The following is a 25,643-nucleotide window of genomic DNA, read 5'->3' as shown; positions in this document are numbered from 1 at the left end:
CTCAGAGCCTGGAGCCTGCTTTGGATTCTGTGTCTCCCTCTCTCTCTGCCCTTCCCCCACTCACACTCTTGTCTCTCTCTCAAAAATAAATAAACATTAAAAAACAATTTAATGTATTTTTAAATAGGCAAATATTGAAGAATGTTGTTTTTATAGATGCCTAACTACTGTACCTTTTTTGCCAAGCTTCAAAGGTACTCCTAATGGTAATGTGGTAAATGAACTAATAGAATGTCTATTATTTGCACTAATCAAAACACAGTAAAAAAGTTCAAATAAAGTTTTGAAGTTGATGCCATCTTTCCATTTGATTCAACCTATGGATCATTTGAACTAACTGTTACCTGTTTTTTCATATTCTGGATTAGGAGTGTTTTGAGTCATTATTGAGCATTCTTCACTGGAGTTGGACCACCTTAGTCTTAGGAGTTGAAGAACTTAGAGGATTAAAAGGATTCCAGTTCACAGCGACACTTCTAGATTTAGAGAGACTGCGCTTTGTGGGTACCTGTTGTCTGAGGTTATTGCGTGTCTATACGTGTGAAATTTACCCAGTATCAGGTATGAAGCTTCTTTTTAAATGACTTTAGGGAGAAAATATTTGAGACATTGAGAAGGTCTATATGGGAAAACCAGGAATTTAAGATCCCCAGCTGCCTTTAACCTCCAAAAATGAGGGGAGAAAGTCAGCTTTTGTGACCTTTATATATTTACTTACGAAGAGTAAAATAGATTACATGTTATGCTGATAACAAAAAGTCATGTCAGGCTAAAAATTACTCTAATAAAGTATTATTTTAAACAGATTTGGTCAAATAGAAAACTTTTGAACAACTCATTTGGACTTAGAGGCTGAAACCAATGTTTCAGGGTCATTTTTTTTTCCTACTTAGGATTTTTAAAAGAAATAATTTTGGATCGCATTTAATCTCTAAATTGTTCCATCTCTAGGTTATGAGTACTTGTGATCTCTAGTTACATAGGAAATTACTTGAATTATATTAAATGTCTCCATCCATATTTATTATCCTATTTAATTAGCCATCTGCTTTGTTCCCTCAAAGCTACCGGAAAAGCAGTTGTGGAAGAAACTAGCAAATTAGCAGAATGTATTGGAAAAACCAGAACTTTGTTAAGAAAAATTTTATCAGAAGGAGTTGATCACTGCATGGTGAAGTTGGATAATGATCCTCAAGGATATCTCAGTCAACCTTTGAGTCTCCTAGAAGCTGTCCTTCAAGAGTGTCATAATACCTTTACTGCCTGTTTTCATTCTTTCTACCCAACTCCTGCCTTACAGTGGGCTTGCCTTTGTGATCTGCTGAATTGTCTGGATCAGGTAATTTAAGTTTGTAAAATGTTAGTTGAAAATATGATATGTTACTTAATACTCTTTAAAGTGCTGTTGCCTCAATCTTTCTAACTTTTATAAAAGGTAAATTAGGACACTGGTTTGGTATATGTGACTTAAATAATGTTCAAAGACATTTTTTTTTCTGTTTGCTTTATCATTTTTACTTATAAACTTGGCAGGCACATTGTGCAGTTGCTGATTTGCTTTTTGAATCTGAGTGAGCATGTGTGTGTAAGAGCAAGAATAGTTGTGAGCAAGTGTGTAAGAGCAAGGACAGCACTAGAAGGGCAGCTCCTGCAGCCTCCTTATGTGCAGAATGGTCAGGAGAAAGAGCTGTGAGTGAACTTGCTTGCTAACATCATTCATTCATGAGGAAACCACAAGCCTCATAAATGTGTATGCCCCAAATCACAGTTTCAAAATGCTTGAGGCAAAAAAATGGCAGAACTAAAGGGAGAAATAGACAAATTCACAGTGATAGTTGGAGACTTCGACACTCCTCTGTTAGCAATTAATAGAACAACTAAACCAAAAAATCAGTTTGGAAATAGAAGATCTGGACAACATTATCAACCACATTGGCTTTACTGACATTTATAAAACAGAATGTCAAGTGCACAATACATGTTATTTTCAACTATACATATCTTGCTCACAAAGATAGATCATATGCTAAGCCATAAAATAAGTTTTAGTAATTTCAAAAGATTAAGATTAAAAGTTTTCAGACCATAATAGGACTAAAGTTAAAATAAATAGCAAAATATATTGAGAAAAGCACTAAATATATGGAAAATAGACAATAATTCTAAGTAACCAGTGAATCAAAGAAATCCAAAGGAAACTTGAAAATATTTTGCACTGAAAGATAAAAGTTTAACATCAGAAATTGTGAGATGTAGCTAAAGGAAATTTATACTTTTTAAAATATTTATTTATTTATCTTGAGAGAGGGAGAGAGAGAATCCCAAGCAGGCACTGCACTCTCAGCACGGAGCCCGACTTGGGGCTTGATCCCACAAATTGTGAGATCATGACCTGAGCTGAGACCAAGAGTTGGACACTTAGCCAACTGAGCCACCCAGGTGCCCCAAGAAATGTATACCTTTAAATGATAATACTAGCAAAGAAGAAAGGTTTAAAATCAGTGATCTAAGTTTCTTCCTAAAGAAGTCAGAAAGAATTAGCAAACCAAAATAAGAAGAAAGTAATAAAGATAATGGGAGGAAATAATAAAGATAAGAGCAGAAATCAGTAAAGTAAAAATAGAGAAAACTGACCAAAAGTTGGTTCTTCAAAATTAAAACCAAACTAATACACTCATAGCAAGTCTGATTGAGAGACCAGAGATGAAGAAAAAACACAAAATGCCATTATCAAAAATGAAATAGCGAATATCAATATAGATCCAAACAGACATTAAAATGATAAAAGAATATTTTGAACAGCTTTATACCAATAACTTATAATTTTAGGTAAAGTAGACAAATTTCTTGAAAAATATAGCTTAATCAAAACTAGCACAATAAGAAATATAAAAATCTGAATTGCCTTCTATTCATTAAAACATTGAATTCATTATCAAAAACTTTCCCACAAAGAAAACTCCAGACCCAGATATTGTTATTGGTGAATTCTATCAAACCTGAAACAATATCAATCTTTTACAAATTCTTTCAGAAGACATAGGAGACAACATTTCCCAACTGATTTTGTCAAGTTAGCCTTATACTGATACCAAAACCTGACAAAGATATTAAAAGAACATATTAGTACAAATTTTACTCAGAAACATAGATACAAAAACTCTTAACAATATTATCAAATCAAATCCAGCAATATAAAAAATATATCACACCAAGTAGGGTTTTTCTTGGAAATGCAAGGTTAAACTTTCAAAATTCAATGTAATTCACCATATTAACTGAATAAACTGGGGAAATTGTATAATTGTCTCAATAGATACAGAAAATGTGACAAAATTGGCACTTATTCAATGGTGAAAACTTCCATGCAAACTAGGATTTAAGGAAACTTCCTCAAGCTATGATTATAAAGGATCTTTAGAGAAAAATGTATAGTTAATATCAAACTTAATGGTGAAATACTGAATACTCCTCTAAGTTTGGGAGTAAGGCACAAGGTGACTGTTGTCACCACTTCTATTCAGCATTGTAGAGGAAATTCTAGCACCTTCTCCCCTAAGAAAGTTCACTGTCATCACCAGGGCATCCTAGCCTATTTGAAAGATATTCTAGGGATGACATCGGGGTAGGCAACTTTGTTTTTATTTTATTATTACTGTTTTTTTAGCTGTTTACATACTGAATTTATTCTTGTCATTAAAAATGTATTTCTTTGTGGTAAAAACACTTAATATGAGATCTCCCTCTTAGATTTTGAGCATACAGTATGATATTGTTAACTGCAGATGCAGTGTTGTATAACACATCACTAGTGCTTACTCATCTTTCATAACTGAAACTTTATACCTGTTGAATACCAGCTCCCCATTTCCCCCTCATCCTAACCATACTCTTCTCTGCTTCTGTGAGCAGACACTGCATATAAGTGGAATCATGCAGTATTTTGGCTTGCTGTAACTGGCTTATTTCACTCATAGTGTTCTCCAGATCCATTGATGACCTATAGCAGAGTAGTGTATTTTACCACTCAATTTCCTGAGATAAGGTTATTGCCTGGACTGGTGCACAACTTACTCTCTCAACCTGTCCAGTCTCATATGGTTTTCTTTACTACTGAACTGGCTACAGAACAGGCTAGCATTAACAAATGTTGGTTTAACATATAGGATATTGCTGTTAACCTGAATTTGTAGTACAGATGTTTGATGAACTAAGTAATGTATACACAGTTTTTGTGAATTAGGATATCATGTCTTGATAAGTTTTTAATATTTTGTTACAAAATTTTACAAGTATGCTGTTAATTTTCTGAACAGATATATAATGTGATGACATATTTTGTAACCTTAGTGGAATGTTTATTACAGTAATTCACTATGCTACATTACCATTAGTGAAATGTTATAGTTGCACAGAATTATAATTTAAATCAGTAATTATTTGAGGAAAATTGTTTCAGTGCTTGTTACTGGACATGTCTTAGGTATATACTAATTGGGGCCTTTTTGATGTAATTCTTTGAGCATAGTGCTAGAGAGGACTAAGATTCTGAGGATATATAAATTCATTGAATGGAGAATAGGAGGCTGATATTTGACCATATTTAATAATTTTACATCTTCATTGGATAGTAACTTAAACAGTTGTGTTTAAAAGTATTGATGTAATTAAATTCTATATCAAGGCAATTAAAATGAGTGCTAGCAAACTTTGGTATGATTTAAAAATTGTTTAACTTTTGTGTATCCAAACATTTGGATTAAACTGATGCCATATTTCTTTGATGGGCTCATCTTTCTTTTTTTTTAAAGGATATCCAGGAAGCAAACTTCAAGACTTCAAGTAGCCGATTGCTTGCAGCTGTTATGTCAGCTCTGTGCCACACTTCTGTTAAGCTGACTTCCATCTTCCCTATTGCATATGATGGAGAAGTACTATTACGATCAATTGTTAAACAAGTTAGCACAGAGAATGACTCAACACTAGTTCACCGGTTCCCCCTTTTGGTAGCACATATGGAAAAGCTCAGCCAGGTAGGTCTTTTCCCAAAGTATCTTTTATACTGAAGTAAATGGAGGGCATATTTAAGTTGGTGCTTATTCTTCTGTATTGATATTTACCAAATAAGTATGTGTTTCACAAGAAGAGCTAAAATTCAGGGGAAAAAATTCTCATGTTTACCTGTAAATTTGCAATATTCTTTCTCTCATTTTTTTATTTTGAATGAAACCTAACCTATAAAAAATTTGAGAGTTGCACAGTGAATTCATGTATTATTCATATTATTCACATATTATTCACATAATATTCACATATATTATTTGCCAAACCATTTGAAAGTTGCAGATACTATAAGCAAACTTGTATATTCTCTTATTTTAGATTGCTGAGATAGAATTCTTAGGGAAATAAGTAAATTTTTGAGACATTTTTTTCTATAACATTCTGGTGTGTTAAAATAAGTACTCTAAAACAATAGTCACAGGAAACATGCTTTAGAAACTGTTTCTGGTTTATTAGAAAGCACTATGGAGAAAAATTAACTTAAATACACATGAAAACCATATATAATACTATCAAGTTGATGAGGAGTAATCTTTAAAATGAAAGCCAAAAAAAGCAGTAGAAAATAGAATAGTTATCCTAATTATACAATAGCAATTTTCTGTTGACTGAAGCAACAGAAAAATAATGAGAAAAATTTAAGTGACATATAGAAATGAAGGACAATAGCAGAATGGGAAGAAAATTTGCGGTTAATAATACTTTGTAGAATTACAGTAGAAATAATAAGAGTAAATATAAGAGGGTCTTTAGAGAGTAAGCCATTATGGGAAAAATTTAAGCCTTACTAGAAATTAAATGTGGATGAATTAAGGTACTAATTTGTTTGTAAAAAATTAAGAAAAATGAAGAGTTTTTTTCTCTGATCAAGTCCTACACTGGTGAGACTATGAGGAAACCTCCTGAACTTATTGATGATGGTTCCTGGCATTATGTAATTAATCTAAGTAATCTTTTTCTTTCGGTCTCTCATCAAGTATTTATTGTGTACCTTCTATTTACTGGGATTATAATTAGGTACTACTTGAGGCAGGAGTCAGCTCTTGAATTGGCAATGGGGGAGTGTCTATAAACTGGAGGATATTTTTACAAGATAAATTGTCAATTCAGTATTATGTTGTTGAATATTTACAAAGTAAATTATCCAAGGGAATAATTGAAAGACTGAAGCCTTTTGTGTACTTTATTAAAAGGAAAAATGGAAAACCTTAATTAGAGTCCCAAATGTTCATCATTAAGTGAAATACTTGAATTTGGATATATCAACTTGATAGAAAAAGGTTCAGCCCTTAAAAATAACTTTATTTACATTTAATATCAAGGCCAATGTTTTTAAACTTTTTAGTTAGAAAATCAGAGACTAAAGTTTATGTACTTTAGTATGACTATGGTGTACTGAGATGACTATGTAAAATATGTATGCAAAAGACATACATATCTTGTAATATGTATTTAATACATATTTTGTAAGAAAATACTGAGAAATGAAAATAATACTTAGGTGATAAAGTTATGGGTAATTCTATGTTTTTCTTTTGGAATTCTACAAACATTTGGTAATTATTAATGGTTAATAATTGTGTATTTGTATGTCTTTATCAATATTCTATGAAGGTAGTACATATTCTACCCTCCTTTTTTTTTTTAATGTTTTTATTTATTTTTGAGAGAAAGAGACACAGTCTGAGCAGGGGAGGGGCAGAGAGAAAGAAGGAGCCACAGAATCTGAAGCAAGCTCCAGGCTCTGAGCTGTCAGCACAGAGCCTGACGTGAGGCTTGAACGCATGAACTGTGAGATCATGACCTGAGCCGACGTCAGACACTCTACCGACTGAGTCACCCAGGCGCCCCTACCCTCTTTTTAATAGATACAGGATTCTACCATTTGGATGTAGCATAGTATAGTTAATGAGTCCTTTCTCTCTCTATGTATATATTTAGATTATTCCCACTATTTTAAACAGTGTTGCTAAAAATATCATTGACTACATTTTTATGTATATTAATGATGACTTTTCTGGAGTAAGTCATCGGGAGCAGAAAAATTCTTAAGTAAAAGGAAAACACCTCAAGACTTTCTACAAATTGTTAAAATGCCCTCCAGAAACCAAGTGTCAGCGTACATTCCCCACCACTGGTGAATGAGTTCCCTTTTCTAAAGTTTAAGTGGCTAATGGGATGCCTGGGTGGCTCAGTTGGTGGAGCGTGTGAGTTCAGCTCAGGTCATAATCTAACAGTTCATGAGTTTGAGCCCCGTGTCAGGTTCTGTGCTGACACCTCAGAGCCTGGAGCCTGCTTTGGATTCTGTGTCTCCCTCTCTCTCTGCCCCTCCCCTGCTTGTGTGCGCACACGTGCACGTGCTCTCTCGCTCTCAAAAATGAATAAACATTTAAAAAATTTTAAATTTAAGGGGCTAGTGATGTACTAATAAATATATTTTTTTCATATTATTTATTTTTATATATTATACATATTACATATCTATGTACACATATATGTGCATATGTACACATACATTCATACAGTTAGGTTCTTCAACTAAAGCATTGACACTGTTAACTCCATTTTAAGAATATATGGGAAGCTTCTTGTATTAATCTTGTTAGTTACTAATTAGAAACTAAGTGGGTGTAACTAAATAAATACACTCCACCCATCCCCCTGATAAAGCCCTTCCAGGTTATTGATTATGGAGTACAGTTCGGGATTGAGTTTCATCCAAAGCTAATTTTCTGAGAAGTTCCAAAAAGTAAAGTTTCTGGAGAATTAAAGTGATGTAAAGGCTAGAAGAATTACAATTTTAGCAAAATGAGGAATTTATTATTTTAAAGCCAGGAGAACTAATTACATAAGAATTGATGTTTTGTGGTAATCTTATTCAAATAATAATAGAAATAATCTAAAGATGGAAGATTATTTCTTTTTTTTAATTTTGTTTTTAATTTTTTTAAATTTACATCCAAATTAGTTAGCATATAGTGCAACAATGATTTCAGAAGTCGATTCCTTAGTGGCCCTTACCCATTTAGCACATCCCCCCTCCCACAACCCCTCCCGTAACCCTGTTTGTTCTCCATATGTATGAGTCTCTTCTGTTTTGTCCCCCTCCCTGTTTTTATATTATTTTTGTTTCCCTTCCCTTGTGTTCATCTCTTTGTCTCTTAAAGTCCTCGGATGAGTGAATTCATAGGTTTTTTGTCTTTCTCTGACTAATTTCACTTAGCGTTATACCCTCCAGTTCCATCCACGTAGTTGCAAATGGCAAGATTTCATTCTTTCTGATTGCCGAGTAATACTTCATTGTATATATATACCATGTCTTTATCCATTCATCCATCGATGGACATTTGGGCTTTTTCCATGCTTTGGCTATTGTTGATAGTGTTGCTATAAACATGGGGGTTCATGTGTCCCTTCGAAACAGCACACCTATATCCCTTGGAAAAATGCCTAGTAGTGCGATTGCTGGGTTGTAGGGTAGTTCTATTTTTAGTTTTTTGAGGAACCTCCATACTGTTTTCCAGAGTGGCTGCACCAGTTTGCATTCCCACCAGCAGTACAAAAAAGATCCTCTTTCTCTGCATCCTCATCAACATCTGTTGTCGCCTGAGTTGTTAATGTTTGCCATTCTGACAGGTGTGAGGTGGTATCTCATTGTGGTTTTGATTTGTATTTCCTTGATGATGAGTGATGTTGAGCATTTTTTCATGTGTCAGTTGGCCATCTGGATGTCTTCTTTGGAGAAGTGTCTATTCATGTCTTTTGCCCATCTCTTCACTGGTTTATTTGTTTTTTGGGTTTGATAAGTTCTTAATAGATTTGGGATACTAACCCTTTATCTGATATGTCATTTGCAAATATCTTCTCCCATTCTGTCGGCTGCCTTTTAGTTTTGCTGATTGTTTCCTTAGCTGTGCAAAAGCTTTTTATTTTGATGAGGTCCCAGTAGTTCATTTTTGCTTTTGTTTCCCTTGCCTCCGGAGATGTGTTGAGTAAGACGTTGCTGCGGGCAAGATCAAAGAGGTTTTTGCCTGCTTTCTCCTCGAGGATTTGGATGGCTTCCTGTCTTACATTGAAGTCTTTCATCCATTTTGAGTTTATTTTTGTGTATGGTGTAAGAAAGTGGTCCAGGTTCATTCTTCTGCATGTTGCTGTCCAGTTTTCTCAGCACCACTTGCTGAAGAGACTGTCTTTATTCCATTGGATATTCTTTCCTGCTTTGTCAAAGATTAGTTGGCCATACATTTGTGGGTCCATTTCTGGGTTGTCTATTCTGTTCCATTGATCTTGGTTCTCAGTTCTTGGGCCAAGGATGGAAGATTATTTCTAGGTGACTTTTTGTTAGCTTAAGATTGCACATTAAGAAAGCTGTTGATGGGGCACGTGGGTGGCTGAGTTGATTAAGCATCTGACTCTTGATTTCAGTTCAGGTCATGATCTCACCTGTCGGTGGTGAGATAGAGCCCCACATTGGTCTCTGCCCCTGATTTTCTCTCTCTCTTTCTCACTCTGTCTCTGTCTCTCTCTCAAAAAGGAAAGCTGTTGGGAGTGGTTTAAAATAATGCTCATGATTATTTTAACTAAAAAGTTACTTAATTTTCTATAATGGGTTGAATGTACCCTCATTTACATATTTTATTTGTCTTGGGAAGACTGATTTAACTTTAAAGACCCTTTTCTACCTTGAGATTTTATGATTTTATGAAATCTGTTGAATTTGCTGTGTCTTGTAAAGCAGCATGGAATGTAAGTATTGTGGAAAAACTTGGCTATTCAGGGTGCAACTAGGTGATTTTGATAACTGAATCAGAGTATATAGTTTCCCTGATTTTACAGAAGTTAAGGCACTATGAAGAAACTGGAACTAAATTCCAAATTGTTTGATTCTCTAGTCCACAGTAAAATTGGGTCATTGGTCACAATTGTCCCCTCATGAAATTGGATGCATTTTGCGCTGTGTCCACAGTGGGCTAAATGATACTGAGGATGGTAAAAAATATAAATAATGTTCATGCTGGACATCAACTAATTTAATCATCTTTTCACTTGGTTTCTAGAAAAAAAAGACCTATGTTTTCCCCTTGGTCTTTGTTGGGGCTTTATAATTTCTTACCTTGAAATTTTTATTGGTAGGGGTTGGAATGTCTTATCTTCATTTAGGAAGTCAAGTACAGAAGAAATTGTAAAACTGCATAGGGGTATTTGTAGTAGAATTCCATATTTTTATTACATGCATGTACAGAAAAAGTTTTATTAGAAAAAAGATTTGTACAGACTTTCCCAGTTGTTTTACCTGTAACTATACCAGAAATAATTATCTTAGATTGGAATTTTGTCCTATTGAAAAAGCTTTTTAAACAGGAGGAGTGTTTTTCTGTCATATATAATTATTATTGAGAAGTTAAATAAGAGAGTAAGTGAAAATGAGTCAAAGCTAACAAAAACACATACATCTTGTAAATATGTGGTACTTTTGTGATACACAGAGACTAATAATTGAAAAAAGAACAGTAAAAGTAAAGTCAGTGGTTCCACATACAACTGGATGGATTTCTAGACATAGAGTCAAACCTGAATTTTAAGGGTGTCATTTAGAAAGATAAGATTTTGCAATTGAGTACTCAGGTGAAGGAAGATAAAGCAGTATTTGGAACTTTTTTTTTTTTCCATCTATCATAGAGTGAAGAGAATATCTCAGGTATGACAAGCTTCCGTGAAGTTCTGGAGAAAATGCTGGTCATTGTTGTGCTCCCAGTCAGGAACAGCCTGAGGAGAGAAAATGAGCTCTTCTCCTCTCACCTGGTTTCCAACACCTGTGGATTGCTGGCCAGTATTGTCAGTGAACTGACAGCATCAGCCCTGGGATCTGAGGTGATGTTTTATTTTGAGACTGGATAATAAGCACATGTTTAAGCTTGCCACGTAATTTCTTTTTTCATATATTTTGTCTTTGTATAAACTAATTTTAATCCTATTTGTACTGTTTTCTTAAAAAATAAAAATAAAAAACCTTCAAGCAGGCTGTTTGTTTGGTTTTCCCTTCCTTACACCTCTTCTGTGCTGTTGCTTGCTTCCTCTCTCACCAGTTTCCCCAAGACGTCACAGCGATACACACTGTATGTTTTCCTCTTATTTGCCCCATTGTACAACCTCACTGCCATGTTCCAAAATAGTTCACATTGCTGGCCCATGAGGAATAGAAATGGGGCTACTAGTAGGGAACACACAGTATGGAAAAGGTAAAGAGGTTTAAACCTTAGTTCTGCCCACTTGACTGACACAAGACAAATGACATCTATAAAATGGGAAAAGTAATTTTTTTAAGTTAATTTATTTTTATAGTTACTTCTGCACCCAGCGTGGGACTCAGACTCACAACCCCAAGATGAAGAGTCACATGCTCCCCCAACTGAGCCAGCCAGGCACCCCATAAAATGCAAAAAGTAATTTTATGAAAATCGGCATTAAGTACATTCACATTGTTGCACAGCTATTATCACAAAATTTTAAAAGAATCGAATATTAGTATGTTTGAGAAAACTACTTTGATATGTTTTAAAGTGCTTCACATTATATAAAATAACATTATTTTTAATCATATCACTGTCCTGCTCGCTCTGCCATATAATTTATCTAAACATTTTGACTGAATTTAGTGAATGTTTCTAATTTTTTCCCCAAAATGCAGACAGAAGGTTGATTTTAAAAATCCTGTCACAATGCAAAATATCTTATATCATTCAAATAAATGTTGATTAGTTAGCATGTACTCAGTTGCTTGCCAAATAACATCTTTTCTCTCTTTTGCTTTTATAATCCCTAGCCTTTGCTTTTTCTTACTTGCAGACTTATTTTGGAATCTATTCTAAATTAATCTATCCAGTGTATACTCATTACTAATTCATAGCGACAGTTTAGCCTTTAGGATTTCTGAATGATTACATGCACCTGAGCAGAGTTTAGTATTTAACCTTAGGAACCACTTCCTCCATTTCTTAGTTCACTTTGACTTTGGTCTAGGAGGTCATTGAGCCCCTTGTCAGAAAATTTTAATTTGTCTTTTTTTCACTTGGTCCTTCAGCCTGTATAATAGGCTTCCCTTCTGTACCAGATCCTGGAGGAAAGTCTGATGCATAGGTCCCCCTCAGAAGGTTACTATCTGGTTTTCCCCATATGAACTTAACTTTCTAATGAGAAAGAATGCTCCGATTGCAGGTGCCTAATCTACGAACTTGGAAATTTACAAAGGTCATGACTTAGACATCCATATTTCCTTCTTTCCCAGAATAGTTTGAAATTCTTGTTAGAATCATAAACTTCAATTTTTTCCCTCTTACAGGTCTTTCAAATTTCTACAGCCAACTTAGATCAAAAGCAGGCTCTGTAATTGAAAAGAGCACTTTCAATCCAAAATAAGTTCACTGATCCTCTCTAATGAAAGTCTGTAATTAATGATGTTGTAGTTATGTATATATATTCACTTTTGTATATGTATTTTCTGCAAATGAAGTCTTGAAAACTCACAGATAAGGGGAGGGGATAGTCCCACTGAAGAGGGGAAACTTAGTCCACCTCTTAATTCTTAATTCTCTCCAGAATTCCTAGAGCTCTATGTCACATAGATTGAAAACTGTTGGTCCACAGAATGTTGATGAAATTTTGGTATTTCTTTTCAGAGTGAGTGATACAGTTCATTCATATGTATGACTGCGATGACTTACATGTTTATAGTTCTGCATTATAAATTAAGTGAAATGCATGACTAAGAGAAGAAAATACTGTCCCATGATGATTTGTGAATTTAGAATGATAAAATCTATATAATTTTATTGCTATATAATCTCTTAATAGAATGTATGTTTAGAAAGTTTCACACTTACTTCTTAAATGTAGATTATTTTTTTGAATTTCTTAGAAATTTGGAGATAGCTTTGTTGTGGGTATATTATTAACACTAAGGTACAGACTACTGATGTGTAACTGCTTTTGTTGTTCATAGGTTGATGGACTTAATTCTCTCCACTCTGTTAAAGCCAGTGCTAACCGATTCACAAAAACAAGTCAGGGAAGAAGTTGGAACACTGGGAATGGGTCCCCTGATGCAATCTGTTTTTCAGTAGACAAACCAGGAATAGTTGTGGTTGGTTTTTCTGTCTATGGAGGAGGTGGAATTCATGAATATGAATTAGAGGTGTTAGTTGATGACGTAAGTACCACTCTAACAGTGTCATCTTGTGTGTAAGTTGTGCATCAGGACTTACCATTATCATAGTAAGAGTGTCCAAATCTTTGAGGGTTTAGCAGATTAGTCATTAGTCATGGAAGACATTAAAGAAATGGAAAGAGTGATTCTGCATGATTGCTTCTGTGCCATTCTGGATCACTTCTGCCTCATATTTTTTGCACTTACAGGGGAGATGGTAAATGAAAATACTAGAAATTATAGAGCTAAGCCTCTGATTATAACTTTTGTGTAATTTTTTTGCTTTTGTAGTTTTTTAGAAACAAGAACAGTATTCAGATCAGTATTATTACCTGTATCCATGACTAAAGCAGTTTTGTCATAGAGTGCAAATGGATTATTCTTAGTAAAGATAGTTTTCATTAATTGATTAAGCTATCTTGCTGTATTCTCTAAATTATTTAAATTACCTGAGTTTTCACAAAGTTTTATTAAAATGGGACAAAAAGTTACCATGTAAATCATTTCATAAAAAATAGAAATCTATCTGTATCTTGATTCTCTTTAGCAATTAAATTATGTCCTACTTCATTAGGCTCTTTAATTAGATTAGCACTCTTCTTATGAAGAAGTGGAAATCATTTTAAGACATCAGATGAGAAAAGCCCATTTGTATGATTTAGGTTGTAGACTCCTCAGGAAATCAGATAAAAATAAATAATTTACTAAAATTTTTTTTCTTCATTATATATGGGGAAATGCTAATGGATAATTTCATATGCAAGGAAAGAAACTGCTTAAAAACAATAAAACAAAATTAAGAATAGGATGGGTTTTGTTTTTGTTTTAATTAGAGTGAACATGCAGGAGATTCGACTCATTCTCACAGATGGACATCTCTAGAATTAGTCAAAGGAACGTATACAACAGATGACTCACCCAGTGATATAGCTGAAATCAGACTTGACAAAGTTGTTCCTTTAAAGGTAATTTCAGTTACGTTTCTTTTATAAATAAGAGGTACTATGTAGTTTACTTAAAAAGTAATGAAAAGTATTCCTTTTTGTGATGCTTAAAATGTTTATAGAGTCACTACTATACTCCTTATATTGTACTGTATTGTATTTTTGCAAAAGATCTCTTAAAGTCTGGTATAGTAGAAAGTATTGTTTAGTTTTGGAGTCAGGCAGAACTAGCTTCAGATGCCTGCACTTTCACATAGCTTAAAGACATTAGATGTTATTTAACCACTCTGAGGCTTATCTGAAGATTCAGAAGGATTGTACCTACATTGTAGTGTTGTTCAGATGAAATTAAATAATAAAGTACTTGCCTCAATGTCTAGTACAGTATAGAAACTCAGCAAATATTAGTTCCTGTCTTTTCTTCTCTTATTGTGCCAAACTCTTTTTTAAAAAATGGCCTTAATAGATCATATTAACTATTAAAGTTACTATTACTTTATATAAAAGTTGTTTATTACTTCATGTAACATAACTATTTACCAAAACAGAAGTCTTATCCTTTTTTAAAATTTTTTTTAATGTTTATTTATTTTTGAGACAGAGAGAAACAGAGCATGAGTGGGGGAGGGGCAGAGAGAGAGAGACAGAGAGAGAGAGAGAGAGAAGGAGACACGGAATCCAAAGCAGGCTCCAGGCTCTGAGCTGTTAGCACAGAGTCCGAGGCGGCGCTCAAACTCACGAGCCGTGAGATCATGACCTGAGCCGTAGTCGGATGCTCAATCGACTGAGCCACCCAGGCGCCTCTACCTAATCTTAAAGTAGTTATGAATGGAGTAATTCTGAATTCAACTGTAAATTATAATTTTTATTATAGAACAGAATCTGGAATAAGAGAAGTTCATCAGAGGCCTCATCAAAAAGAGTTAGGGTACCAAAAAACAAAAAAAATCTTTTCACTGTGAAGTGTATATCATAGATCATAAGGCACCAGTGTCTGTATCTCATATTTTCTATGCACGGTACATCTTATTTGGGACAGCTTTTGCTTATGGATATTTCTTCCCATTTCTCCACCTATCTGTTTCTATCTCTGAGTGTCTCTTAAATAAAATATAGTAGATTCACCACTATTTTTCCCACACTTAAAATTATTTCAAAAGTTAAACTCATCAAAGAAAAATAATTAGATTATGTACTTTAAATCTTTTGTTATGGTTAGTATTCTTTATGGGCCTAGAGTCAAACTGCCTATATTCAAATACTCATTCCATCACTTAATAGCTGTGTGCCTTTGGATGGCTTACGTAACTTCTCTGTGTCTCAGATTCCTCATCTGTAAAATAGGAATAGTAATGGTACTTACCTCATGAAGTTATTTTAAGGATTAACTTAATCAAAGCACACGAAGTACTTAGTACAGTTTTTTTTTTTAATAATAAACATCATTAAGAGTTATCTTCCTGTTTCATTCATTAAAAATGTGCTTAACCAAATCATCTATAAATAGGACAAAGAAATTCAGTATACTGGCCCAGTTTTTTTTATAGCCTCTGTACATTATAAACATGTTTTACATCTTTATTGTGAAGGAAAATGTTAAATATGCTGTGCGCTTGAGGAACTATGGAAGTCGTACAGCCAATGGAGATGGAGGAATGACCACAGTTCAGTGCCCGGACGGCGTGACATTCACATTCAGCACATGCAGCTTGAGTAGTAATGGTACAAATCAAACCAGAGGACAGATTCCACAGATCCTGTACTATAGGTAAGTGTGTATGTACAGGGAAGGGGGCATTTTAAAGCAACAGAACACATAAAGTTTGATATCAAGGTAAAAAATGCTAAATGCATAGTTATAATTAAATTATGCAGCATAACTTCCTTGCACATACTTGTGCTGATTTGTGTAAAAAGATCTCATATTAATACATAGGAGCACCTGGGTGGGCCAGTTGTTTGAGTGTCTGACTCTTGATTTTGGCTCAAGTCATGATCCCAGGGTCATGGTTTATATATATATATTAATATATTTCTATTTTTTCACTGCTCACTGTAAAGGTGAATGCTTTAAAATGTTTTTGTCGTTACTTCCCTTTTTTTGTCGTTATTCTTTAATATCTTCGAAATTTTTATCTCCTGGGCATGTGTGTTCATTTCTTTTTTAAAAATACCAAAAATACTAAAAACATTCAGTTCATTTCTTTTTTAAAAATACTAAAGATTAGTGATCAGATCACTTCTATCCAAGTACTAGTTTTGCCTTGGTTCTGTTATCCAGTCTGCAATATATTTTGATGTCTCTGAGTCTAGTTCTTGGGGCCCTAGGATACATAACAAGGTGTTCTTAACACATGTGTTTTCAGTGCATGACCTGTGTTATTAGCTAGTCCTTGTAGTAACTCCGTGAGGTGGGCGCTTGTCCTGCTTCACAGATGAGGGAACAGACACGTTGAGGGTTAAATGCCTTGCCTAAAGTCACACTTCTTGTAAAGTATGGTCCTGGGTTCTATAGGCAGGTAATTGGTCTCCAGATGACCTGCTTTTAACATGTCCTCTTTAACAATGCTTAAGGTCACCTGTGAGACATCGTAGTTTAATGTGTCACAGTGCTCCTCTCCATCCATGGTTGGAGCCAAGCACCTTGGAGTTTTTTGACTTCCCTGTTTCTCTCACTCTTTCTATCACCAAGTCCTGGCAGCTGTGCTTTTAAAATGTTCTAAGTCTGACCTTTTCTAACTCCCATAATTAACAGTTCAGTTCAAACCATCACTGCCGCCCCCTGCGTAACAATCATAGCTTCTAACCCAGTCTCCCCCCCAGTCTCCCTCCCACCTTTTTTGGTGGCCCTCCTGCAGTCAGTCTGCACAGTGCAGCCAGAAGGGTTTCACAGAAATATGCATCAGGCCAAGTTCTGCCCCTGCTCACGATCCCCTCACAGCTTCCCATCCCAGTACGAAATGCAAGGTCTTATGGAGGCTTATGGAGCTCACATGGTGTGATTCCTGTCACCCTCCACGCTCCTTTCATTCCAGTCACACTCGTCTTCATTCTGTTCCTTGAACTTGCCAGTCTTGTTCTTGTCTGAACCTTTATCTTACTATTCCTTATGCCTGAATATTTTATCGTCAGCTTTTTGTTTTTTTAACATAATTCAAGCCTTTATTTAAATATCAGTTCCTGATACAGACTCTCTTTGGTCTTATTCTAAAATAACTTTATATCCTTATCCGGCTGTATTTTTCTTTGAAGTCCTGTCACTCCTTGAAATTGCACGGTTACAACTTTAACTTTTTTAACTTTAAGTGAGGAGCTCTGATCTAACTAGAGTTAGATCATGTTTTACCTACCATGTAAAATAATCTCATGTATTACTCCTGTTACAGGAGTGAATTTGATGGAGATTTACAATCCCAGCTTCTGAGTAAAGCCAATGAAGAAGATAAAAACTGTAGCAGAGCTCTCTCTGTGGTAAGCACTGTTGTTCGAGCTGCAAAAGACCTCTTGCACAGAGCTCTTGCTGTGGATGGTAAGACTTTTCTTTTAATAGTCATATTTTAGATTCTTTATTCCCTAACTTGTACACAGAATTACTGAAGAGTAACTATTTTGTAGGATCCCAGAATGTTTTATTCATTGTAGATCTGCTCACACATACACATTCATTTTGGATCAGCCATACTCTCCATATTCTAATGCAGAACTTTTTAAAATGTCCAAAAGCAGTTACCGGATACCTATTTTTTCCTTAGTTAACCTAGTAAGAAAAACTCAAGGATAAAGCTGAGTCTTTGCTTTATCCTTACTTTAGTAGTCAGAAAGCATTTTATTTTCTCCTTAAGGTGTGTTTTTCTTCCTATATTTCCAGTAATGTTATCACCATTCACCCAAAGGTCTGGGTAACCCTAAACATCTCCCCAAACTCACTTGTCTGATTTCAGTTCTATAAGTTCTTCCACTGGCAACTCTCCAATTTGTATTCCCCTGTCTGTTCTTCCATAGTCCAAGCTACCATGGTGCTGGCACATGTCCTCTTCCCCATAGATGGGTAACATCCCAGCAGCCTCACTGCCACTGTTCTCCCATTCCACATCTAACTACCTAGTCACCTCCACACTGGCAATGGAGTTCATTTACACAAGCATTCATTGTAACCCACCCAGCCTTACTGTAATCTGTAACATTTGTTCCTAAGCCTAGTACACATCAGAATCACCTGGGAAACTTGCTAAAAATAAAAAATGTTTGGCCCATCCAGTCTGCAGGTTTGGGCTGGGCTAAGAAACTGTATTTTTAAATAACTGAATCCTATGCCGATGCAACAGCATATCTAGAAAGAAGTATTTGGAAATAATTGGCCTTTAATATAAAGGTGATCTCAGTCTAGACTCAACTTATCTTCCCAGCACCGTGCTCATTGGGTAAATGATTATAATGTCCTTTAGCAAAAGGTTTCTTGGTAAAATAGAAGGCAATATAGCTTAATAACAGCATTTTTGTAGTGCTTGATATGTGCAGGCATTGTTCTAATGTTTTACATATATTAACTCAATCTTTGTAGTACCCACTGAGGGAAGTACTGTTACTATCCTTTTTACAGAGGAGTAACCTGAGGCATATGCCAATTAAGTAATTGGCCTAATGTCACACATGTAGCCACATGCGGCATCAGGTGTAGTGGTTAACATCATGACTATTGCTGTAGGTTCTAATCCTGCCTCTGTCATTTTACAGCTGTAGGATTTTCGATGAGTTATTTAAACAGTGTGTGCCTTGGTTTCGTCTTGTAAAAAGTAGAGATAATACAAGTGTCTTACTGTGAGGATTAATTGATATGGCTTATGTCAGTAAAGCCCTTAGAATAGGGCCAGGTCCTTTATAAGAGTGATAATTTTATTTTGCTCAAGAGACTAGAATATAGATTTAGTATAGCATATATACATTACAGTGAAATTACCTTCTAACTATAGTTTTAATGCCTTTTTTAGCTGATGACATTCCAGAACTGCTTAGTTCTTCCAGTCTGTTTTCCATGCTGCTTCCCCTTATTATAGCCTACATAGGACCAGTAGCTGCTGCTATTCCCAAGGTGTGTAACTTAATTATGTAACTTTGAATATTTTTTTAATATCATTTTTTTTAGACTTTGTATCTTTATAAACATTTTAATCTTTGAGGCACCTGGGTTACAAGTAACATAACAGAGATAGACATGTTAAAATGGTAGAAGTTATCAGTTAAACCTCTCTGTTCTTCATATTGTTGACTAGATTACTATGCTTACTTATTGGCTTTACAGTTGAAGAATTTGGGAATGAGAAGTATATTTTAGAGTTATGACATATAAGGAGAGTTTAAGTAGATTTTTGTAGTTTATGAGGTTGATGCCAAGTCTTCTTTTTGAATAAAAATAGCAAGGTAGGAGTATTTTACAATTGAGAAATAGTCAAGATATGGAGGAAATCATAAACTATTGATTCTTTAGCATAAAGATTGAGTAAAACCTAGTTTACGACAGATTACAAAAAGGCAAAGTGTTTAAAAGTATAGACAAGGTTATTTTCATATAACATCTAAGACATCTAAGGTAAATCTTTTTTTTCCATAAAAAAAATTTCTCTTTGAGCAAAAATTTAGTCAGAAGAAACTCTTAATAATATCTTAGTAATTAAGGATGGCCAACAATTACAGTAATTAACAACTTTAAAGCAATTTTCACATTTATTATCTCATTTAATCATTTCTTTTTATACCAGGTGGCTGTAGAAGTCTTTGGCCTTGTCCAACAGTTACTTCCCTCAGTTGCCATTTTGAATCAGAAGTATGCACCCCCTGCATTCAATCCTAATCAGTCAACAGATAGCACCACAGGAAACCAGCCTGAGCAAGGCCTCTCTGCTTGTACAACCTCTAATCACTATGCGGTCATAGAGAGTGAGCACCCCTATAAACCTGCATGTGTGATGCACTACAAGGTAGGCGCTGACTCCTGGGCAGAGTTTAAATTTAAAAGTTGGTTTGATGTTCTATAATGATGCCTTACAGGATACTTTGCCTCTGTTTAGAAGTATAGTTTTTTATAGTATTTAAATATAGAAATCAGGTGGTTAGGCACTGTCAGATCCACAAAAGGGTTTAAGATAGAATTTTTGTCATTAAAGCGTATAGTTGGGAGTATTTGTGAGAATTGTTCTCATATGTTTTTATAAGTCCAGTGCAGTATATAATGTTCAACTGCATATTATATATTGTAATAGTAGTGGATATAAGCATGAAAATTTAAAAATCATACTGTTTGAACTGCTATTATTTATACCACAGCCTGAGCTCTGAAAATTTGCATATCCAATGCAGGACTTCGAGTGCTCTAATATAAATAATGTAAAAAATAATAAAACATTTATAAATATAATATTATTACAGAGTATCCAGAGTCTTTATTCCTTCTTAAATTGTATCATGTAAGCTAAGGAGGAGAAGGAAGATTTGTCTAATTCATCAATGTGATTATAAGTTTTATGTGCTTGCAAAATACTCAACTTTTTATTATACACTGTGGTAAACATATAAAAGGACTAGACAGTCACTGCACTTATCCATCATCACAGATTCAGTAGTTACCAGCTTTTTTTAAGTTTTTATTTAAATTCCAGTTAACATACAGTGTAGTATTAGTTTCAGGTGTACAATATAGTGATTCAACACTTTCGTACATCACCCTGTGCTTATCACAGCAAGTGCACTCCTTAATCCCCATCACCTGTTTAACTCAACCCCCCACCCCCACCCCAATCTCTTGACCAGACCTGATTTGTTTATTCTCCACCCACTTTGCCCTTTCTAGATTATTTTAAAGCACCTTTATGGATATTTTATTATGTATCTTTAAATATAGACCCATAAAAAGTAACTATATTATTATTATACAGAAAATGCTAATAATTCCTTCATGTCATCAAATATGTACATTTTTAATTGAGTTAGATTCAAAATAAGAGTTTAACTTTTTTAATTGTTTGAATTAGAATCCAGATAAGATCCATACATTGTGATTGGTTATTATGTCTCTCAAGTCTCTTGTTATCTACTTGAGGAGGTTCCCCTCCAACTCTTTTTTTGTTTCCTTGAATTTTATTTGAGAAAATGGACCATATGTCTTTGTTGGTAGGAGCCTCTTCAGCTTGCCGCCTGAATCCTTTAGACATACCCCTTGTAGTCATTCATAGCATCCTCCCTCACTAGTGTAAGATATTCTAGGCTCATCTTCTACATTTCTTGTGTTGGTATTTTAGAGCCAAAATTTGGCAGAAGAATTTGACTCATTTCTCTTGGGCTGGTGATTGTTTCTAAATATTTGTAGTGCACAGAACTGATACATACAGTCACTCGTGCATGCATTTATACACACAGGCACATATTATTTTTATATATGTGTATATATTCCTGTATAGACACATTTATGTGTATGTTTTGTTTTGTTTTGTTTTTAAGATACAATACCTGAAGTTTGTACTGATGATACTAATTCAGAATAAGGTCCATAGGATCTTACCCTTGAATCTTTTTGTCATACATCTAGATCCCTGTTCCCAATAACACTGGGAATATTAGAATTAGAAACTCAGTTATTCATTTCCTGTGTGTGTATATGTGTGGGTGTGTTTTGTCATGTTGGGTATATCCCATCTAGGATGTATAAAGAAATGAATGTGTTTTAAAGTAAGTGGGTATGGTCAATTACTGTGTTTAATGTAAGTTGGAATAGTCACTCTCTGTGTGATTATGCCACTAATTGGACATACATTTGGCATCATTTCTTTTATTTTAGGATTTTAGGAACTGCTTTTTATATCTTGTTTTGTTTTAGAACAACTTAAATGATTACATTGTCCTAACTCAAATCTATAAAGGAAAGAGTACTCAGAGAAGTCTAGCTTTTATTTCTATCCCTAGTCTCTGTTCCCTCCTTCCCTATCCTAGGTAGCATTTCATTTTATTATAACTTTGTAGTTTATTCTTCCGTTTTTTATAACGTAAGTGTAGTCACATACACAGATGGAGATAGTGTGTATATTCATTCCCCATGTGTTTCAGCTTTTATTTTAAATATTTCAAACCTGTAGGAAAAAATAAGATTTGTGCAATGATCACCTTGTATGCCTTTCACCTGGCTTCATCAGTTAACATTTTGCCACATTTGTTGTATTTATTTATCTGTATTTGATACTGCTGAACCATTTAAGAGTAAGTTGCAAACATGAACAGTCACCTTGTTCCTAAGAACAGAGATTTTTCTGTGTATCAGTAATACACTAGTCAAATTTAGGGAATTTAACATTGATGCTCTATTACCATAATGCGTAATAGTAGTATACCATGATATTATAAGCTAGATGTTTTGCCAGCTGCCCCAACAACAGCATTCATGGCATTTTTCTAAACCCAGATCTGGGATCCACCCAGATTCATCCATTGCACTTAGTTGTCAGGTCTTCTCTGTTTCCTTTGATCTGAAATAGTGCCTCAGACTTTCCTTGTCTTTCTTGACGTTGGCATTTATGAAGAATACAATCAGTGGTTCTGTAGAAGTGTCCTTTTATTTGGACTTGATTGATTGTTTCCTAATGATTAAACTTAGGTTACTTGTTTTGGGCAGCAACAGTTCATAATTGATACCGTATTCTTGTCAGTGCATCCCATCAGGAAGTACTTACCATTTGATTAAGAGGATATCTGGCAAGTTTCTCCACCAAAACTACCTTTTTTCTCTTTGAAAAGGCTTATGGGTAGAGAGCTAGAGACTGTGTAAAAAATACTCCCTAACAAATTTTTACCCAGCAGTTTTAGCATCCATTGGTGATTCTTACCCAAATCACTTATTACTATAGTGGTTGCAAAACGGTGGCTTTCTAATTCTGTTATTCCTTCCATTTGGTGTTCTATTGTAAAAGACCGTTTTTCCATCCCTTCCACTTTTAAACACACATTGACTCGTTTATTTTATGTGTTTATATCAATACAGATTTAAGAATTTTCTTTTTGTTTAATGTTATAATCCTTTGCTGTTATTATTTTAATTCTCAAATTTTAATTGATTTGGACAGTGGAAGTTCATTCAAGCTGGATTTTATGTTTTTTATATGTTTTATCATGTTTTCATCAGTTTTTGAATACTACCTACCAGTTCTAGTCAACATTATAGGAGTCTTGTCTTTATATCTATCCCATTTATGTGTCACTGTGAAAAATAAAACTACCGGGTAAAATTAACAATTTCCTTGTAAAATGTTTGTCTTTAGAATATATCCCGCTGACATTAGATAACAAAGTACCAAATTCAGAAGTTACTTGGAGTAATTCTTTTTATCTATATGTGCAGGTTGCTATACAATCACTTTGCTATAAAATTAGGCTTATTTGGTTTTTTGTACTTAATTTTTGTGAGTTTTCCCCGATCCTTCTTTGTTTATCTTTATCTTTATCTTGGTTAACTTTTATCTTTTTTTTTTTTTTTTTTAAAGATGTTCAACATCATCAGTCTTTTTTTTTTTTTTTTAATGTTTATTTATTTTTGAGACAGAGAGAGACAGAGCATGAACGGGGGAGGGTCAGAGAGAGGGAGACACAGACTCTGAAACAGGCTCCAGGCTCTGAGCTGTCAGCACAGAGCCCGACGCGGGGCTCGAACTCACAGACCGCGAGATCATGACCTGAGCCGAAGTCGGCCGCTTAACCGACTGAGCCACCCAGGTGCCCCACTTTTATCTTTTAACTTTATACAGTATTTAAAATATCAACATGGCTCCAGAAATAAAATCATATAAAATAACATGCTCAGAATTATGAGGCCCTTCCCTTTCCCTTCTCTGCTTCTCAGCTTACTCCATTGAGTGTCCTGGTGTTTCCTTCCTGTGTTTATTTTTGAAAAAATAGATAGATGGATATAGATGTAGGTTTTTCTTTTATTTAAAATGGTAGCACACCAAATCTGTTTGGTACTTTTTGAAATGTAATAAAATGCATAGAAATCTCCCCATATCATTTAAAGAGATCATCCTCATTCTTTTTTTACAACTGGTTAGTGCTCCTCTGTGAAGATGGATCATAGTTTATTCAGTAGGTAGCGTGTGTGAGCACTTCAGGTGTTTTCAGTATTTTGCTAATTTTTTTGCGATGAATAACCTTACGTAAATGTTGGGCTTTTTTGTTTGTTTTTTCATGTATTTAGAAATATATCTTCAAAGCACATCCCCAGAAGTGGGATTACTGGGTCAAACAAATATAGACTGAGGAGCCATGTGCTTCATAGGTTTAGGGTTACTGCTACAGAAGCTGAACGCTATGTATCTTTGCTAGGGTTGAGAGAGTCCTGTTGAGGTTATACTGTTTCGTGTCCCCAGCACCAGTTTGAGAGTGCTTGTTTTCTCACAGCCTCCCCAACAGAGTCGGTGGTTAAATTTTGGGCCTTTTGCTAATATAATGGGAGAATTGGTGGGAGTAATGGTATTTTACTTTAGTTTTAATTTGCATTTATGTAATTATGAACAAAGGTGAGCTTTTCATTTAAGTGGAGATTTTTTTTAATCCTGTACCAAAGCTGTTTGCCTTAGTTCTAGGTAATTTTTTTAGATCAATATCATACTTAGGAAATTTCCTAACTGTCATATCATATCCTATAACCATTTCATAGTTTACTATTTGACATGGTCCCACTTAATTGTAATTCGACTACCAAGACAGAATGCTGTCTGCCATGATGATGATAGAAGCTTACCCTACAACCCAGCAATAGTATTACTAGGAATTTATCCAAAGGATACAGGAGTGCTGATTCATAGGGGCACTTGTGCCCCAATGTTTATAGCAGCACTTTCAACAATAGCCAAATCATGGAAAGAGCCCAGGTGTCCATCAACTGATGAATTGGATAAAGAAGATGTGGTTATATATACAATGGAATACTACTTGGCACTGAGAAAGAATGAAATCCTGCCATTTGCAACAATGTGGATGGAACTGGAGGGTATTATGCTAACTGAAATAAGTCAGGCAGAGAAAGACATATGATTTCACTCCTATGTGGAATTTGAGAAACTTAACAGAAGACCATGGGGGAAGGGATGGGGAAGAAATAGTTTCAAACAGAGAGGGAGGCAAACCCATATTAGACTCTTAAATACAGAGAACAAACTGAGGATTGATGGGGGTGGCAGGGGAGAGGGGAAAGTGGGTGATGGGCATTGAGGAGGGCACTTCTTGTAATGAGCACTGGATGTTGCATGTAAGCGATGAATCACAGGAATCTACCCCTGAAACCAAGAGCACACTGTATACACTGTATGTTAGCCAACTTGACACTAAATTATATTTAAAAAATACTAATAAAAGATTTTTAAAAGATAAGGACAAAGATACATTTTATGACCTAGTTT

At 34.7% G+C, this 25,643-nt stretch overlaps 1 protein-coding gene across 13 annotated transcripts in view; it reads left to right on the top strand.

Annotated features, from left to right (window-relative positions):
• Positions 1-25,643, top strand: part of MYCBP2 (MYC binding protein 2) — a 283,680-nt gene that overhangs the window by 143,426 nt on the left and 114,611 nt on the right. For all 13 annotated transcript variants that reach the window (XM_042978630.1, XM_042978658.1, XM_042978633.1 and 10 more), the window contains 10 exons: positions 369-561; positions 1,065-1,339; positions 4,812-5,033; positions 10,744-10,935; positions 13,064-13,270; positions 14,101-14,232; positions 15,801-15,979; positions 17,598-17,740; positions 19,200-19,300; positions 19,968-20,186. In XM_042978630.1, the coding sequence (XP_042834564.1) occupies positions 369-561; positions 1,065-1,339; positions 4,812-5,033; positions 10,744-10,935; positions 13,064-13,270; positions 14,101-14,232; positions 15,801-15,979; positions 17,598-17,740; positions 19,200-19,300; positions 19,968-20,186 (1,863 nt within the window). The remainder of the gene's footprint in view (positions 1-368; positions 562-1,064; positions 1,340-4,811; positions 5,034-10,743; positions 10,936-13,063; positions 13,271-14,100; positions 14,233-15,800; positions 15,980-17,597; positions 17,741-19,199; positions 19,301-19,967; positions 20,187-25,643) is intronic.

This window comes from Panthera tigris, chromosome A1 (genome assembly GCF_018350195.1).
Source record: "Panthera tigris isolate Pti1 chromosome A1, P.tigris_Pti1_mat1.1, whole genome shotgun sequence".
NCBI classification, from domain to species: Eukaryota; Metazoa; Chordata; class Mammalia; order Carnivora; family Felidae; genus Panthera; species Panthera tigris.
The sequence above is the reverse complement of the archived record's forward strand: the minus strand, read 5'-3'. Positions and strand labels throughout refer to the sequence as shown.